The 18,227-nt window shown below is 44.9% G+C and overlaps 1 protein-coding gene across 3 annotated transcripts in view; it reads right to left on the reverse strand.

Annotated features, from left to right (window-relative positions):
* Window positions 1-1,573: 1,573 nt before the first annotated feature.
* Window positions 1,574-18,227, reverse strand: part of LOC119176978 (uncharacterized) — a 203,826-nt gene continuing 187,172 nt past the window's right edge. For all 3 annotated transcript variants that reach the window (XM_075884792.1, XM_075884794.1, XM_075884795.1), the window contains one exon: window positions 1,574-4,982. In XM_075884792.1, coding sequence (XP_075740907.1) covers window positions 4,758-4,982 — 225 coding nt within the window. In that variant the 3' untranslated portion in view covers window positions 1,574-4,757. The remainder of the gene's footprint in view (window positions 4,983-18,227) is intronic.

An 18,227-nucleotide genomic window follows, 5' to 3' on the forward strand; every position in this document is an offset into this window, starting at 1 on the left:
CGTGAGGCCGGGCGCCATGAAGAAATTAGGCTGAAATAAATTAAGATCCTTTCGAAATTACCGTTACAAAGGAAAAAGAATCTGACCATGGAGGAGAACCAGGCACTTCGGGAACTCTGACGGGACCGAAGCATTGTCATCTTGCCCGCCGACAAGGGCAATTCGACGGTGGTGGTGGACAGCGGAAACTACGATCGGAAGGTTTCAGCTCTTCTAGAAGGGGACGCATACACGCAGCTAGTAAAGGACCCAACGAAGCGAAACCAGACACAACTAAACAAGCTACTCGCGGAAATTTTCAAGCATTACCCGGATCTCGGAACACTTTACCTGCGACTAATCTGCCGTAACGGATCCGCACCGAGGTTTTCTGGACTACTAAATATTCACAAGCCTGACGTCCCCCTCCGACCGATTGTAGACTTCCCTTCCTCCCCATGCCGAGCCCTTTCAAATTTTAATATATATATTAAACTTTTGCTCCCACCCATGTAGGACTGTATATATATATGTATATATGCAATTGTTTTTTTATATTTTTTATTTGCACCAATCAAGTGGAAAGGGGTAGCCGTTGCCAAGTAACGGTGACAAAAACTCCTTCGTTTATTTTCTATTTCAATAAACAAAAGAAAGAAAAAGAAATTGTAAATGCAAAAATTTGTGACTTCTAACAGAAGCAAGCATAAAACCTGTTTTTATTTTTAATGTCTCTATAATAAATACATCACAAACATGCACAGCTAGTTAATATTTTTCCCAACCGATTGACACCCACTGCTTAAAACATTGCATTTGTTGCCAGAAATTGATGTACAAAACTGCACTCAGCGCAAAAATTATTTCGCTAGCAAATTATAATATTGAATATATCAATATCATCACTTTCAATGGGGCTACAGTCATCATCATAGTAAGCGTGTGGACATTGTGAAAATGGGGGGCTTAGGGTATAAAAAAATTTATTGTTGCCTCTTACAGGCCATATAGACAAATTCCACCGGACATACGTAACAAAAATGCGGTAGCGCTGTCGTCGGGCGTTTGGTTTCGCTTGGTAGGCAGAAGATGCTCTGCCTACCGCAGTTCTTGCTGGGTTTTCGAAGGTGCATGTAGTGTTCTCAGTCAAGCAACGAGAAAAAAAAAAAAAAAAAGAACGATATGCCGATGAGCTGCATCGCGGTTGGATGTGCTGAAAGGCATAATAAAGGCAGCTTAAGTTTTTATCGGTTTCTACTTGACGAGGACCATCGCAAGAAATGTGCTGAAGCCCTGAAACAGGTGCACTGGTTCCCAACTCGGGCTCATCTATGGCTCCTGAAGTAATCCCTGGCAGGAAACATAAAGTGTGATGGCAAGTCGTGTTTCACAACTTCGTTTTGTTTCTTGGTGCACATCGCAGCCCTCAGTGCTTATGGCGTAGGGCATGGAGTCGGGCTTTCCCGCCAAATATTGTGTGCGGAAGTTACGTGTGGACGTCGCTATAATTTTACCTATAATGTCGACGTCCGCCTACCTGTGTTTATAAATAAAATGGGTCTATATGACTTGCGTACCTGCAATAAAAACAATGTGACAAACGAGAAAAATTTTAATGAAAAACCCCTTTACAAGATGCAACTGCATACCTAGTTCAATTTTCACACAGCACAGTATGTTTTGTTGAACAAAAATCCTGCATGAATTGCAGCAAAGTTGGCTCTCTGCTGCTGTTCACTAATGATAATATATGGGGTTTCACATGCCAAAGCCACAATATGATTATGAGGCACGCTGTAATGGAGGGCTCCAGAACCTTTGACCATCTGGTGTTCTTTAACAAGCAATCACGTCACACCAGTACACGAGTGTCTAGCATTTTGCCTCAATCAATATGCGACCGCTATGGCTCTAACTGCTAGACGACAGCAACAAATGCTGCTCTTTAATATGATCTTGGGTGTTGTGCTTTAACCGAAAGGAAAAAGAAAACAAAAAAGAAACAGTAGCTAATAGCAGAACTTTGCCACACAGAAAGAGTCTGCTTATTCGTGAACCAAGTAAGTAAAAAGTAATATATTCCACTTAATCTTCATTTTATTAGTTGTTGTAATAAAAAAAGTATGATGATGATATGCTCAGCTACCAGACACATCCCAAATCTAGGAGTATGAAAAGAACACATTAACAAGATGAAAAAAGTATGATGTCTACTGCATTCATTAGACCAAACTGTAGAAACCAATTCAGGTAAAAGTGACACGACAACAATACACCTGCCATATGTGGCATAATGTAACTTACCATAACATGCACTGATGAAATAAACAATTTAAATTGTACATAATTACTGATGCATGCCTAGCTGGCAGTGCTAGGTCGCACACATACACATATAGGATGAATCAAATTTAGATGAGATAGATGAATAAAATATGATTAATTCACAAAAAATATAAGCCATTTCAGGCATGCCCAGCTGGAACACCCACATACACTTACATGTTGAAGAGCAGTTGGGTACATTTGAGTGATTATACCTGCAAGTTTCATTACCCGCAACTGAAAAGCTTTGAAAAAGTAACAGCAGCTTCATAGTAAACTGTTTATTTAAAAATATGTGTACCCAGTTTCATACAAGATCAGCACTGGCCCAGCACCAGAGACCTTACTATGCGGAAAACTGCAACCACTAGCCTAAATATTTTTGAATTGCACCAGCAAGTTTGCTTGGAGGCTAAGTGCTTGAAGTAATTGGCCCCAGGTCAAAATAAGCAGCCGTCTGTTAAGGAGTGATAAACATTTCTAAGGTCAACTAAGGCAGGCATAACTGGTGACCAATAGCTGAAGGGAATAAAAAAAAAAAAAACTAAGCTTTAGATAAAAAAAAAGTGAACAATGTAAATTTCACCCAGCAGATGTGAAGTCCTTCAGAAAGACAAGAAATGCATGATGATTGGAAGCAGTACCACCAGAAATGGTGCTGTGTAAAGCTTGTAAAATTGTTGTAGATCCTAGCATGCTGTTGCAGCAACCAGGAAAAGAAAACTTTCCCGGTTGCTGCAACTGCATGCTAGGATTCAATATTGTACAGTGGACTCTCATTAAACGAACCCTGAAGGGACCGGGAAAATGTGTTTCGTTTAAAAGGAGTTTCATTTACAGAGAGGTGAACAGGGGTGCAGTATGCAGGGATGAAACTAATATCAGAGACAGTTGTTCCATTTAAGCAGCAGCTCCGTTTATAGACAGTTGTTTCATTTAAGCAGCAGCTCCGTTTATCAGATTTTTGTTTACTGAGAGTCCACTGTACCTGAAGCAGGAGACATAATGAAATTCATCTGACTATCTTAACGCTAGGCAGAAAATAAATACTTTGAACTTTTATTTAGAAACAAGCAATGACAAAATAATTTGAAAGATGCTACACAACTTTCAAAGCAATAGCTCTCTTTCTTCAATGAAATATGTAAACAAAAATATTCAAGGTACTATCAGCATCATAAGAAAAATGAACAGCTGCAACCCTTTTCGATGGTATAGTGCGTGCCGTCCAGCTATCACCACGGACAGGCACGATGATATGCGCAGAGCTGCCAAACAGTACACGCGCACTTGTCAACGTTGGTAACTGGATGGTGTGCACTACACTGTCAACAAGGCTTGCCGCTGCTCGGGTTTCATTTGATGCTGATAGTGCATGAAACATACCAACAAACGAGCACAGGAACTAATTGACAAATTCATTACATGCATTAGCAGTAATAATGCTCAAGAAATTATACACTGCACAAATAAGCATCTCATTCTACAATTTTCCAAACTTGAAACCAATATAAAAAATATATATTGTGCCCACTTGACCCACAAAAACAAACAGTGAAACACAGTGGAAAGACCATATTTTACACAAACAATATGATTATGATGATAAGAAACAAAGCAATCAATCCAAAATGCTTCTAAAGCAACACCATGCAACCTTTTGGAAAGCGCCCCGAAAGATGTGAATACAGAGACTAACAGCTTCATAACAAAACAATACTGACACAAAATATTTGTTCGTTTCTTCCTTGCTTAATTAGAGTGTGGCAAATTAATTCCATAATGACATTATGAACCCTTAGTTCTTTACACATAACAAATTAATAATAATAGCACTGTCTCAATGTTGTTTATTAAAAACATAATTCAAATGGAGTACGTGACAAAGCAGCCAAGTTGCCCTGATCTGGAGCTCTGGTCCCACGATATAGCCAAAGTTTTATCAGTACTGTAGGCGAAAGCACGGTAATAATATAAATGAAGGGTTTAATGAGGCAATAGGAAAGAGCAAATGTTAAGGGTGCTACTTGTTCCATAATAATCTACAAATAACCAATGCAGAACAAAAGAGAAATGGATGTCCTGTTGCATGCCAAGCTTTCAGTGAAAAGGCTAGCTATACTTGATCCACGAGGCTACTCGATCTGTTTGCCAGTGGTTGTCAATACGATGCAAGCACTGCTGGCACTTTTTGAGACAGGGGAAAAAAAGAGGGGGTGGAGAGAGCGAGAGAAGTCAAAAATGCACACTCTTTCATAAAGCCAAACTGCTTTAGATATGTCTTCAACAGATTTCTACGTAAAGAGAATATAATTCAGTTTTTGCAGCACATTCATAGAATCCATGGCAGCTACATAAAAAAAAAACGTACAAAACTTTTGTGTCAGTGTCACTTAAGCACATATGTTCTGAACAAGAAGAGAACAGCTGACAACTGTGCAGCCTTTGAGAGTTTACAGGAGCGCAGCAATAATGTCATCTGCAATGCCACTGTCACGAAGCTCAGTATGCGCGCGCTCAGAACGTTCTCGCTCTGCTTCAGGATCTAAAGAAGTGGAGCAGAAATCTTTTCTGTTTGCTTCAGATTCAGCCCTGGTATGAATCGCAGCTCGCAGCAAGACTTCTTCGGCTTTGTCCATGTTAATGCCACGAGTGACACTCAGAGCCTTCATTACTGCCTGTATCATAAATGAAAGAAAAACACCAATACTTTAGAAGCATCAATGATAAAAAATGCAGTGAACTGGTACAAGCACAAACAAGTTATTAAAAATCAGGCAAAAATTTTTACTTAACACAATAGCATTTAAAGAGTTCATATAGAAAAAATTACAGTGTCAACAGAGCTGTTGTTTATGAGTGAAAAATTGATATATACTCCAATAAATCAAGAATGAAAATCTTCCGCTCCAGTGGGACTTGAACTCAAGCCTTCTCCAAGGCACCAATGTGCTTTGCCACAGTGTCACACCACTAACCAAAACTGTTAGGGAAAAAAAAAACCTTTACAGGCATCATATGGTGAGAGGCGTCCGATTAATAGGTGCAATATTATGTGACAGAAGAGCAGAATTGTACCAGGAGTCGCACCAACTAAAGTGCACCAGTCAGTTGTTTGAAAGCCCACACATTATAAAATGTTCTGGCATAAACACTCAATCATCAGCAACAACATCAACAAAGTGCGTTACTGCACAGTAGTCGAAGTTCCTGTAAAACAAGAACAAAAGCTCATTTATTTTAAACGTTGAAACAAGTTCTCATAGCAAGTTCCTTTATTGTAACATAAATATGGCGATTCATATGCAGGCAGGTCGCCATGCGAGGTTTCCATGGTTTTCGCGTCGGTGTTTCACCTACTTTATGCAGCCACGAGCATTATGTGGTTCCTGCCAAGTTAGCTCTGATATCTCTGGCATTCAAAGACATCGCAAAACCCTGCAGGTGCCTCAACTTGTTTAGTTTGTGTCTTTTCTCTAGGCTGAGACAGTCACGGGGACACTAGAACCGCACAAATATGCAACAAACAAAGAAACACAAAAAGTGACTTTCCATTCACTGAACAAATGTGTCAACAGGGTAAAACAGAAAGGGCACTCTTTTTTGATGGCGGTCTTGGAAAAAAGTTTGATGATACTCAGATGGCAAGTAAATGTTCCCCGCCGTGTGTTTAGACTTGAAAGGCACTTAGCTGCCCAGACCAGACAGGCTCAGACAAAACGCAAAAGAAAGACAACCTATTTTTCTCTCGTGTGGTTGAAAATTTCGATGCCGGGCACTTTCCTGTGCCCCCCGCAGATGCCTTAAAGTGAAAATCACGACGCAATGTAGTCACCTGATTGGTGAGCAGTAGGTTTATGGGCCTTACGTGGTCGTCCAACCGCTCTACTTAGTATCCGTGCACTTATGTATGTCTTTTCAATGATGTGAAACGTTTACAAAAGGAATGCCATTCCCTCATAAATGTAACTGTGATGAGTTGAGTGCGCATTTAAAGTACATACCTTAGAAAAGTGAGCAACAGGAAAAGAATAAGGAACGCACATGAACGGTGGTTGAGGCACAAGATGACGTTCATGAACATGGCCACGAGGGCACGAGGGCAAAGTGTGAATGTAAGAAAGGACCAATAAACGAAGACCACGAAGTTCTAATGGAACCAATAAGGAGTAAACAGGTGTGCCCGAGATGTGATGATCTGTGCCGTAGAAGAGTAGGGGAGTTGAAAGAGGACGTGGCAAGCGTAAGATTGTCACCGGACCAGGCACTGAAGATGGCCGTCGGGTTTTGGACCCGAGCCTCCAAGACTTCAGCTGGCCGGGGCCTCCTACCGCTGCGTTCCCACTAGAGTGGACCATAGCCATCTGGTCCTGAACTCCAGCCAGGATCTGTGGACTTCGGTTCTGACAGGCAAAAAGAAACAGCAGTCGGGCTGCAGGCCCAAGCTGTACATCGAGCTGCCTGGCCAGATTTCCCTGACTTCTTGACGCATCGCCCACCAGCCAGCGTTCCTTCGCCGCAACCAGCTGACCACTGTCAACTCCGCAAGTCAAGCATTGCCGTTTGGTGAGACCGAACACTGTCTTCATCACTGTGCCGCTCACCTGTGTTCGAACTGAATAGCTTAATACCAGCTGACCACTGTCAACTCCACAAGTCAAGCATTTCCGTTTGGTGAGACCAAACACTCTTCACCACTGCGCCGCTCACCAGTGTTCGAATTGAATAGCTTAGTTTAGTTAATTGGTTTGGAATTTGGTCGTCGATATGAGCGTTTTACCGTGTCCAGTGAACCTCTTATTAAGTGTTCTGATTTTGGGGGATTTTTATTTTTTTACCTTTTAATTAAATGTATTGAGTGGGTTTTGTTCAACCAAGCGGCGTTGTCCTTCTTTAAGACTCTCACAGGCTCAAACCTAAAGAGCTCTTACTAACACAAGAACCTGCATTACAGTAATGAGTTACCATTACAGTTACACTGATCCTTCTGAAAGGAACTAGTTCCTGAGATGTTCCTTGGAATGCCGTTCCATACAACACTGAACTGTGCATTGTCTTACAGACATGCAGAGGGTACTTCACCGATTCCCAACCTGATGAATTATAGCACAGAGAGCTGCACCTGCACTAGGCATGATTCTAGGAGAGTTTCAAACGGCCAATGTTACACGCACAAAAGTTCTTTTCATAGTTGAGCTCTCTAAGGCGAACCTTAAGTGCCTTCAAGTTTGTTTTTAACAGCAAGTTAGGCCGTTCTAGCACAGCATAAAATGTGTGACCGTGCCCAAAAACCATCATTATCATGAATGAGTATGTGCCACAAAATTTGGGCAAATCCCACTACTCAGCGTTACCTCGTGGCCTGTAATAACCCTGATTAGTGGGATAATGTACACAGAAGAAAAGACAATTTTTTTAAAAAAGTTCTCGCAAAAAACTCTTCAAAAGGCAAAATTCGAAACCATGGACTCGCGATCAGAAGCCGAGCATCCTGACCACTCTGCGATTCAGGCATGCTAGCAGAGAATAACACAGCTTTATGTATCATAAAGCAAAGTGTAAATTTAAGGGCTTCTTTTTCTTTGTTAGATGCAATATTAAGGATAACTAACAAACAGTAATGCCAGATAAAGTATAGTGGGTGTTATTAGAAGTATTTGTAATGGAAATGTGAAGAAAGAAAAGTGAACGAAAAGATTACCTGCCACCTTCTAATAATGCGTCCAATGCTCTACCACTGAGCTATGATCGCAGTCATCCCCCGTCCACTTTATAGGGTGCTATATATGTGCAATTTAAACGTGGGAGCTCCAGCCAGCGCCACTCATTGCCATAACACCAACAGTAACACTCTTTTTTGCCTATTTGGCATCACGTAGTAGTATGAGATCGTATTATGAGATGGTTGCTGCTGACCAATAATCTCTCGCGTACCACCTTAAAGGCATCAAGTCCGCCATACCGACACCCTCGCCATGAATCAAGGACAACGTAAATTTAAGGGCTCATTTTTCTTAATTAGACAATATTATTATATTCTAAACGAAGGCACATTTACAAGGTGGCTTCATAATTAATTATGAAGCCACAGCTGAAAATTTCCTGCTGGTTTTCTGCTGTGAGCAGCTGGTTTTTGATGGAACCGACAGTTAAGCTGCTGGATTCTTGCTGGTTGTACTGGTTCCAGCAGTGTGCCTACTGGTTCTTTATTGAGACCAGCACGCTGCCAACTGACTTGCTGATGGTCCCAACAAGCTGCCTGCTGGTTGTACTGGTTCCAGCAGTGTGCCTATTCACTTTCTGGTGGTTCCAGCAGGGTGCCTACTGGTTCTTTACTGGGACCAGTACACTGCCTACTGACTGCTGGTGGTCCCAGCAAGCTGCCTGCTGGCTGTACTGGTACCAGCAGGGTGCTCGCTGGTTTTCTGTACTGGCTTGATTGCCCGCGGAAAAGAGCATTTTTGTTCTGACTATTCTCCAATCTCTGTTACGATCAGATCGCAGTGAGCTTGCTCTCGTCTGCTATGATGCTGCTAGAGAGGCTAACGCTTCCATAAATAACGCCGCATTTGCTACGTCTTGAATGGCGCCGAGCATTGCCAAGCATTGAGTTTGCCGCCATACTCATTGACTCCTCAGTAGCATTAGTCTCGTATCTATTATTGATGTTTTTTCAAACTAATACTGAATAGTTACCTACTTAATAATACAATTACTACACGATAAAAAGTTTTATTATTTATTTATAGGTAAAAGCATAAGAAATAGCAGTCTTATAATGTATAAATTATTATGACATCATAGCGCCATAGTTTTAGTACAATACATGTTGTGCTCTTGTCGTAACTTGTCTGTCTTTGCACTTGTATGTTTGGTGTGTTAGTTGCAAATTTCCTTTGGAATCTACGTGACATGAGCATGTAATAGTTTATTTTTCAGTCAGTTTCATCTGTGGAAAGTGTAACAAGTGAATAGTATCAGCCTATTTGAGCTGTTTTCAGTGCTATGCTATACGGTGTCTTGATTTCGTGAGTGCAGATCGAGGCCCACCGTGTATCTCAGTGATCGATTTTCCATGCAGGTAAGTTGCATATTTATTTCAAATATAAGTAAATCGTGCATATCCCAAATGCTTCTGTGCTTTATTAAGCTCACTGTCATCGTACATTGGTGTTCGTGATGTTAATGAATTCGAATATGCATGCCGGTTGTTGTAAGTAAGCCATGTTCCTTAGTCTCCCTGCGATGAAATACTAACATGCTGCTTAATTCTAGTTTGCTGAGTGAACTGTAGTGAAGAGGAATGCCCACTACTAAAGCGACATTGACACGTTGGCGCCAGACACGAGCGAAGACTGCCTGGTTGTTGCTGCGACGCTGCCCGTACACCCGGCCAGCTCTTGCTGCTTTTGTACAGACTCTGATACCGCTGTTGACCTTACATTTACATTATATTTTGGTGGAGGTGCTGGGTTATGACGCCAGTAGCAAGTATATCACTTTGTACAGCCAGCGCAGAGCACGTCACGCCAGCCGCTGCCTGTACTGCTCGCATCGCGATTGATGGCCTCATCTATGTCGTTGAATTACTAGTTTTGAATTCCTGCTCCCATGACCTCATTTTGGGTTGGGACTTTCTCTCCGCTAACAAGGCGGTCATCGACTGCTCTCGCGCTGAGGTAGAATTTGAAGTGTTCGGTGACGCGCCGTTAAATGATGCTCTTGAAACTGGGGACAAACTATTTGTTGCCGAAGACGTCATCATACCGCCGCACTCGTTCGCCCTTACCATGGTATCTTGCAACTCGCTCGCCAAGTCGAGTGCCCTTTTCACGCCATCTGCTCTTTTCGTTCGCCGCAAATGTTCGCCGCTACCTTATGCCTTTCTAGAACTTCATGACGGCGTCAGCAGACTGCTCATCTCGAACCTCTTGTCATGTCCTGTAACAGTACTTCGGGGTGAGTGCGTCGGGTGGGTTTACAGACTCAACCTTTCCGCAATTTTCGACATGTCGACTGGTCCTTCCGCTAAGCACGAAGTCGCCGGAATAACTTGTGCCTCTTCGCCGCAGACTACTAGGCCTGACGTACTCAGCAGCTCCATCGCCGACACGTTAACCATTTCGCAACGTGCTCAGCTTCTACAACTGCTGGAGAAGTTCCGTTCTTTCTTTGACCGCCAGCATACTCCCCTCGGCCGCACGTCCACTGTATGTCACCGCATCAATACAGGTACCAATGCGCCACTGCGTCAAAGACCCTATCGCGTGTCCGCAGCCGAGCCCCAGGTTATCGATGACCAAGTAGCTGACATGCTCAAGCGTGGCGTCATCCAGCCTTCGAATAGCCCTTGGGCATCTCCAGTCGTTCTCGTTAAGGGGGGACGCGGCACTTCGGGACCGAAAATCAGCCAAAAAATTGAGTTTTCGCGGACCTTCTTTTCGCGTTCCCGACATCATTGCGCACCTATTTACAAAATTTTATAGCCGAATACCATCAACTTTTATCGTTATTCAACTTTAAAAAACCAAAAACGGGCGTCCTGCTTTTTAAATTGAGGGCGAATAGCGCAGGTTTCGGCTCTACAATACGCGGGAACTACGTGCTCGATCGGCGCCATTTTAGTCTTGTTTGAAAGAACGCGTTTTCAGCTGTTTTTTTTTTATTCAGTAAGCAAAATTGAGCGTTTCCCCGGCTCGAAAAACGGGGCCTCAAAGACGAAGAGCCCCGCTCACTGCCATTGGCTAAACGGCGCACGTGACTGAAATGGCGCTTTCCGGTTGGCTGGAAGCTCGCGGCTTGCGCCTGCATACGCGACCCGACGCCATTTTGAAAGGGTTACCGCTGTTACGCCTCGAAATCGGCAGAGCACTCTGAAGCTTCTGATCGTATCGCCATGCCTGGAAACGCAAAAAAGTATCGGACCGTGCACGCATTTGGTCGCAGGAAACGCAAAGGTCGTGGGAGAAAGTCTACGAAGTCATCAGAGCCCTTGGTTGACTCCGACGAACGATGTGTCGACGCTCCGCGGCCGTTCAGCGATGGTGCGACCGAGCGCGTTGCCTCCGACGACGATGACGGTGAAGCGAACTCCGGACGACTACGAATCGACGCAAAGGTGGTGACAAACGCCGAAGTTGAAGAAAATCATGCCCGGGAGAAAGCGACGCTCGACCGGCTTTCATAGGCGCCAGCAACTGCACGGAAAATTGACTTTTTCTCCGCGAGTTGTAGCGAGGCAACCGCACAGGACTCGGACCACGCTGCTCCTTATCTGCTTATGCATCTAGATATCCTAAACGCGATAATGGGTGCCTTGTGTTGCAAAGCCTGCCACGGACCGGCTACGATCGTCAGAGGGGATCGGGACTACGGACTTGCCGTGAAAGTGCTAGTGCAGTGTGAAAGGTGCGGCGAGATCGCGAATGAATGGACTTCGCCCCGCGCAAACGGCACGAAAACGTGCAATCCGTTTGAAGTAAATCTTCTCGCTTCGAGGGCGATGGTGGCTACCGGCAACGGCCAAACGAAAATGAACGATATTTTCGCAACAATGGGCATCTCGCACCGCGGTATGCACCACAAGACGTTTCAGCGGCATTTGAAGAACACGCTGGCACCCGCTGCAACGCGAGCGGCTGAGTCCGCTATGAGCGAATGTGCGGAAAAGGTTAGAACAATTTATGATGACTTGTGCTTCGGCCACCGGGGCAATATTGCCGTTAGCTACGACGGCACGTGGAAGACGCGAGGCCATTCTTCCCACATCGGCGTGGGCACAGTTATCGAATTATTTAGTGGCTACGTGTTGGACTACGTCGTTCTTTCCAACTTTTGCCTAGGCTGCGAGGTGGGCCCAAAGCCTAGTAGTGAGGGCTATCAAGAATGGAAGGCTAACCACAAATGCCAAAAAAAATACGAACAGCAAAGCGGGGCAAATGGAAGTGGAGGCGGCTCTAATTCTATTTCAGAGGTCGCTTGAACGCCATGGCCTGCGCTACACAACTATGCTGTCTGATGGAGACTCTAGGACATTTTGCGCCATACAAGACGCCAAGGTGTATGGTTACATTGACGTGCAGAAGGAAGACTGTATTAATCATGTACAGAAACGGATGGGCACCGCATTGAGAAACCTGGTGCAGAAACAAAAGTGCGATGGGAAAAGAGGCCTTGGTGGGAAAGGCAGGCTCACAGGTGAGCTGATCACCAGGCTGAGCACATATTATGGCCGGGCTCTGAAATCGCATGAAGGTGACGTGGGCGAGATGCAAAAGGCTGTGATGGCCACATACCGCCACGTCACCTCCACTGATGAATGCTCGGACCACAGTCTGTGCCCAGCTGGTGAAACTTCATGGTGTCGGCACAATGCCGCAAAAGCAAAGGGTGAGCCCGACCCCAGGCATGCCTACAATCTACCGAAAGACGTGGCAGAGGCATTACTACCGGTTTATACCCGGCTTTCGGAAAGAGCCCTGCTTCAGAGGTGCGAACGCGGCAAAACGCAGAACTCCAACGAGAGCCTACATTCGGCAATCTGGAGTTTGGCCCCCAAGGAGCACCATGCGTCCCTGTTCGCTGTTGAAGCAGCTGTTGCAGAAGCAGTGCTGCGCTTCAGCCTGGGCAATTTGAATTCTGCAACGGCAATCTTAGGTGAAATGGACATGAATGCGACAAGTACTGGTGCCAGGAGAGCGAGAGAAAGTACTGGTGCCAGGAGAGCGAGAGCTTCACCGTCATCGTCGTCGGAGGCAACGCGCTCGGTCGCACCATCGCTGAACGGCCGCGGAGCGTCGACACATCGTTCATCAGAGTCAACCAAGGGCTCTGATGACTTCGTAGACTTTCTCCCACGACCTTTGCGTTTCCTGCGACAAAATGCGTGCACGGTCCGATACTTTTTTGCGTTTCCAGGCATGGCGATACGATCAGAAGCTTCAGAGTGCTCTGCCGATTTCGAGGCGTCACAGCGGTAACCCTTTCAAAATGGCGTCGGTTCGCGTATGCAGGCGCAAGCCGCGAGCTTCCAGCCAACCGGAAAGCGCCATTTCAGTCACGTGCGCCGTTTAGCCAATGGCAGTGAGCGCGGCTCTTCGTCTTTGTCTTTGAGTGAGCGCGGCTCTTCTTCTGAAAAAATGCCGCTTCGGCGCAAATCAGCTCACCATCCTCGGCCATGTTGTCTCTGAAGACTGTATTCTTCCTGACACCACCAAGCTTCGGGCAGTTGCAGTTTTCTAAACCTGCGTCTCTGAAGGATCTGTGCAGCTTTCTTGGCCTCTACTCCTATTTCCGCCGCTTTATTCGGAATTTTGCGATGATCAGCGCCCCCTTGACTGAACTTCTGCGCAGTGACTCGAAAAGTTACGCTTGGTCACCCGCTTGTGACGATGCTTTCGAAAAGTTGCGCCGCCTGTTAACCTCGCCGCCAATCTTGCGTCACTTTGACCCGACTGCTCCGACTGAGGTACACACCGATGCCAGCGGTGTTGGACTCGGCGCAGTGCTCGTGCAGCGCAAATCGGGATTCGAGGAGTACGTAGTCGCATACGCAAGCCGTACCCTCACCAAAGTGGAAAAGAACTATTCTGTGACAGAGAAGGAGTGTCTGGCAATTATATGGGCTCTAGGTAAATTTAGACCCTGCCTATATGGTCACACCTTCGACGCAGTCACCGATCACTATGGGCTTTGCTGGTTATCCACATTGAAAGACCCCTCCGGCCGTTTAGCTTGCTGGGCTTTGCGGTTGCAAGAGTTCTTGTCTACAGGTCTGGTCGACGTCACACTGATGCCGACGCCTTATCACGTTCACCTGTGTCCTCCAAAAGCTCTGCATGTCTATCTGCCATGGACGAAATGGTTGCGTTCCCAGAAAACTGCGACATGGCGTCTGAGCAACGCAAGGATGACTGGATCAGCACTCTTCTGCGATTCCTTTCGGACCCGTCGACTTCTCCATCTTCTCCAACGTTGCACCGTCAAGCGGCTCACTTTGAGGTCCGCGATGGCCTCCTTTATCGCAGGAATTACAAGTCCGATGGCCGAAAGTGATTACTCGTCATTCCACGCCATCTTCGTGCTGCGATATGTTCAGCTTTCCACGCTGACCCTCAGTGCGCACATGCGGGCATCTTCAAAACATACGCTCGGCTTTCCTCCCGGTTTTATTGGCGAGGCATGTACACCTTTTTGCGCAAGTACAATCAGTCATGCCCCCAGTGCTAACGACGGAAAGCTCTGTCTCATCATACCTCTGGTCCGATCCAGCCAATCCCTTGCCCAGCCAGGCCTTTTGACCGCATTGGGATCGATCTCTACGGGCCTCTTCCATTCACGGCTTCCGGAAACCGTTGGATTGTTGTCGTTGTCAACTATTTGACGCGATACGCAGAAACAGCCGCTTTGCCTGCTGCCACAGCACGCGACGTATCCTCTTTTCTCCTGCAGAACTTCAGATAGAGGACGTGTATTCCTCTCTGAAGTCGACAACGCACTCCTTGCCAAATGCCGTATCATTCACTGGACTATCACCGCCTACCATGCGCAGACGAATGGGTTGACGAAAAGATTCAACCGTACTCTAGGGGATATGATATCAAAGTATGTTGCCTCAGACCACTCCGATTGGGACCTCATTCTCCCGTTTGTGACGTACGCATATAACACTGCTCCACAGGCAACTATGAGTTTTTCGCCATTTTTCCTGTTATATGGCCGAGACCCTTCCACCACACTAGATACAACTCTACCCTACCACGCAGATTCCTCCGAGTCTACGCCTATCTCTGAAGCTGCCCGCCGTGCCGAGGAATGCCGTAAGCTCGCCCAGTCATTTACAACTGTCAACCAATGGAGACAAAAATCTCGACGTGACAATAACCAGCCGTACCCTAACTTTGTTCCGGACACTCTTGTGTGGCTTTGGGTTCCCGCTGTGCCTACAGGCCTTTCCTTGAAGCTTGTTTCAAAATACCAGGGACCCTACCGCATTGTCTCGCAGACTTCACCTGTCAACTACATTATCGAACCCGTTATGCCATCCACAGACCAGCGCTTTCAGGGTCGTGAAACTGTTCACGTACAGCGGTTGAAACCTTATTACGATCCGCTCGTACTCTGTTCACCGTGAGTCGCCAGGATGGCTCCTTTTCCGACGGGGGACGAAGTATAGTGAAGAGGAATGCCCACTACTAAAGCGACATCGACACGTTGGCGCGAGACACGAGCGAAGACTGCCTGGTTGTTGCTGCGACGCTGCCCGTACACCCGGCCAGCTCTTGCTGCTTTTGTACAGACGCTGATACCGATGTTGACCTTGCATTTACATTATAGAACTAATGGGGCTGTAGAGATGTAAAAGTTATTGGCTTGCTATGTACGTCATCGCGTGCACTACTTCTCGCGAATGGACGTTAAGTAGCATTTTTTAAAGATTGATATCTGCAGTCACGATCTGCATTGACAACGAAATCTTTTATTTTGTTATAGATTGCCTGCATCACTTGGCTTCCCTCGACAATCTCTGGGTTCTGGCTAACGTTCCGGATACTGGGAGACATTTGTCGCATAGGTAATAATACCCCACACCTCCACCAATAAAATATCACGTTCTAAATGAAAGCGACGTTTACAATGCGGCTTCACAAGGTCCAAATCCCGAGAGCGGTTGGCACAGCACAGCCAAAACAAAGGAACATGCACGAGAACTACCACATCTTCGTCTGCCTCTTTCACGCTGGCAGATTATGTGCACGGCAGTATTAAGGAAAACCAACAGACAATGATGCCATTGTCACAAGGAGACAGGAAAGAGAAGTGAGCGTGGGGAGAGATGTGATAAGGAGGAAGCCACACATCTCAAAGCTAGGCACGTAGCATGCTATGCTGTGCCGAGCTTTGCACCAGTTGGTGCACTGCTTCCATTTTTTTTCCTTCCCAATCTCTACTTCACACAGAAGCAACACATAGTGCTGGAGTTCATTCATAATTTAGCTGAGTAATCATTGTTCAAAGATGGTAAAAGCTAGGTGGTGACACTGTCCAGGAATCCTGTCAAGAGGCCAAGCAGTTAGAGAACATTTCTGAACAAACCAGGTGATGCTAGCACTATAACTTAAACTATTACTATCAAACAAATTCTCTGTGTCCCAAAATATGGCTCTTAACAATGACCGAAGCCACGTGAAGCTCAAAAACCACTCCCTGCATGCAGAGGAGCTGCATTTTGCGCTCCTCACACTCTCAGCAGAATAACAGTTTTTAAAACTTGCTTTCTTTCAGATGCAGCACTCATATGAGCGCCTGCTGGAAACCCAGAGTACATGCATACAGCGACAGCAACTGTGACAATCACAAAATTACATGCCCCTTCTCTTCTGGTATGCTTTACTGTGATATATTGCATATGCTTAACCATGTAATACTTCTATGTTGCTGCTAAGTGGAGTCTTGCGAACTGATATAGCTGAAATTTGTTGGCGTATACGAGTACTCGGTCAGGGCTTTGATGTGGCAGCAACAATGCCTCCAAATAATGCCATTTCAGGCTTGCAAGCATGCATGGTAGAAAGCAAAACAAGGAAAAAAATCTATCAAACAGTGAAGGTTTCCATCATTAGAAATGCCATACTGCCTTACGCATTGGACACACAGTAGTGTCACAACAACATCCTCACTATCAGATATGTACCCAAAAAGTCAGTCATTGACTTAACACAGTTAAACCTTAATATATAATGCAATCCATTATAATGTATCTTTCAATATTATGATGCAATTCAGTTTCTCGAACTTCTTGTGCATAGAAAACATGTTGAACTTTATTAAAATTGAGCATGTTTATCTGTAATTGCAATTTAACTCGTTGTTGGACATGGGAGAATAAATGTTACATTCAGTGATGGTACAGATGGACGACAGTTTTCCATTCAGAGCAATTTTGGGAGCAGGAAAAAAAACTGTCTTGGAACAGATTTGAAGCAACAGGAAATGTTTCAGAGCAGGTTCAAATGAGGTTTACAGTGATGGAAGTAACATTTTACTTTTTGGAGCAAATTATGGAGCAGAAAGAATGGTGCTTTTGAGCAGCCTCAAGTGCTTCTGGAGCAGGTAAATTTCAGTTTGGAGCAGCAATTGATGTTCTCAGAGCAGAAGGAAAAATATTCCTAACAACTCCTGGAGTCTTGAGCATAATTTAAACATGTCATAAATTTTAGTACTTATTAATAAACATAATGCATGCACAATAATCATAGCGAATTTCAAGAAACAAATGATTAAAGGGACTGTCTACCGTCCTTCACTGCTTTTCTGTTTTGTGTCACAATAAAAAACGTACCATCTGAGATGTCGAACGTTGCAGTGGTTTCTCTGAAAACTGTGTAAAATTTTTAAAACAATATTTTTCTTCCTGCATTCAGTCTCCTACGATCCGTGGGATGAATGCCCACAACACTGGTCGATGGAGGCAATAACAATTATACTGCCGGTGAAAGTTGAAAACTGAAACCACATGTGGTTTTGCTGGCCTCATCAAGTTTTGTTTGTTAATACAACAAATACCTTAGTGTTTGTTTAAGGCATGCACATACTTTTTGTTGCTCTTATAAGCGGTGGAAGATGCCGTGCTCACGTTTATCCGCCGTTTGCAGGCAGGCATGCAGGCAAGCGAACACACTTCATTGAAAGTGTGAGGAAAAAACTAACAAAAATTAGCCTCTGCCACAACCTAAGGTCGCCTCAAGTGCATAAAATACAATTTCAAGTTATACATGTTTGTTTTCAAGCAAAAGAGTCAACCTGCAGGGATTTCTTGTCCTACCAGTAAAGGGTTGACATCGCTGTTGGGTGATGCTAACGATAATTTTTTGTCAACTTTTGAAATCAAGCTAAAATTATGATCCCTTTTTTATTTTACACAA

This window comes from Rhipicephalus microplus, unplaced genomic scaffold, assembly GCF_043290135.1.
Source record: "Rhipicephalus microplus isolate Deutch F79 unplaced genomic scaffold, USDA_Rmic scaffold_48, whole genome shotgun sequence".
Taxonomy (NCBI): Eukaryota; Metazoa; Arthropoda; class Arachnida; order Ixodida; family Ixodidae; genus Rhipicephalus; species Rhipicephalus microplus.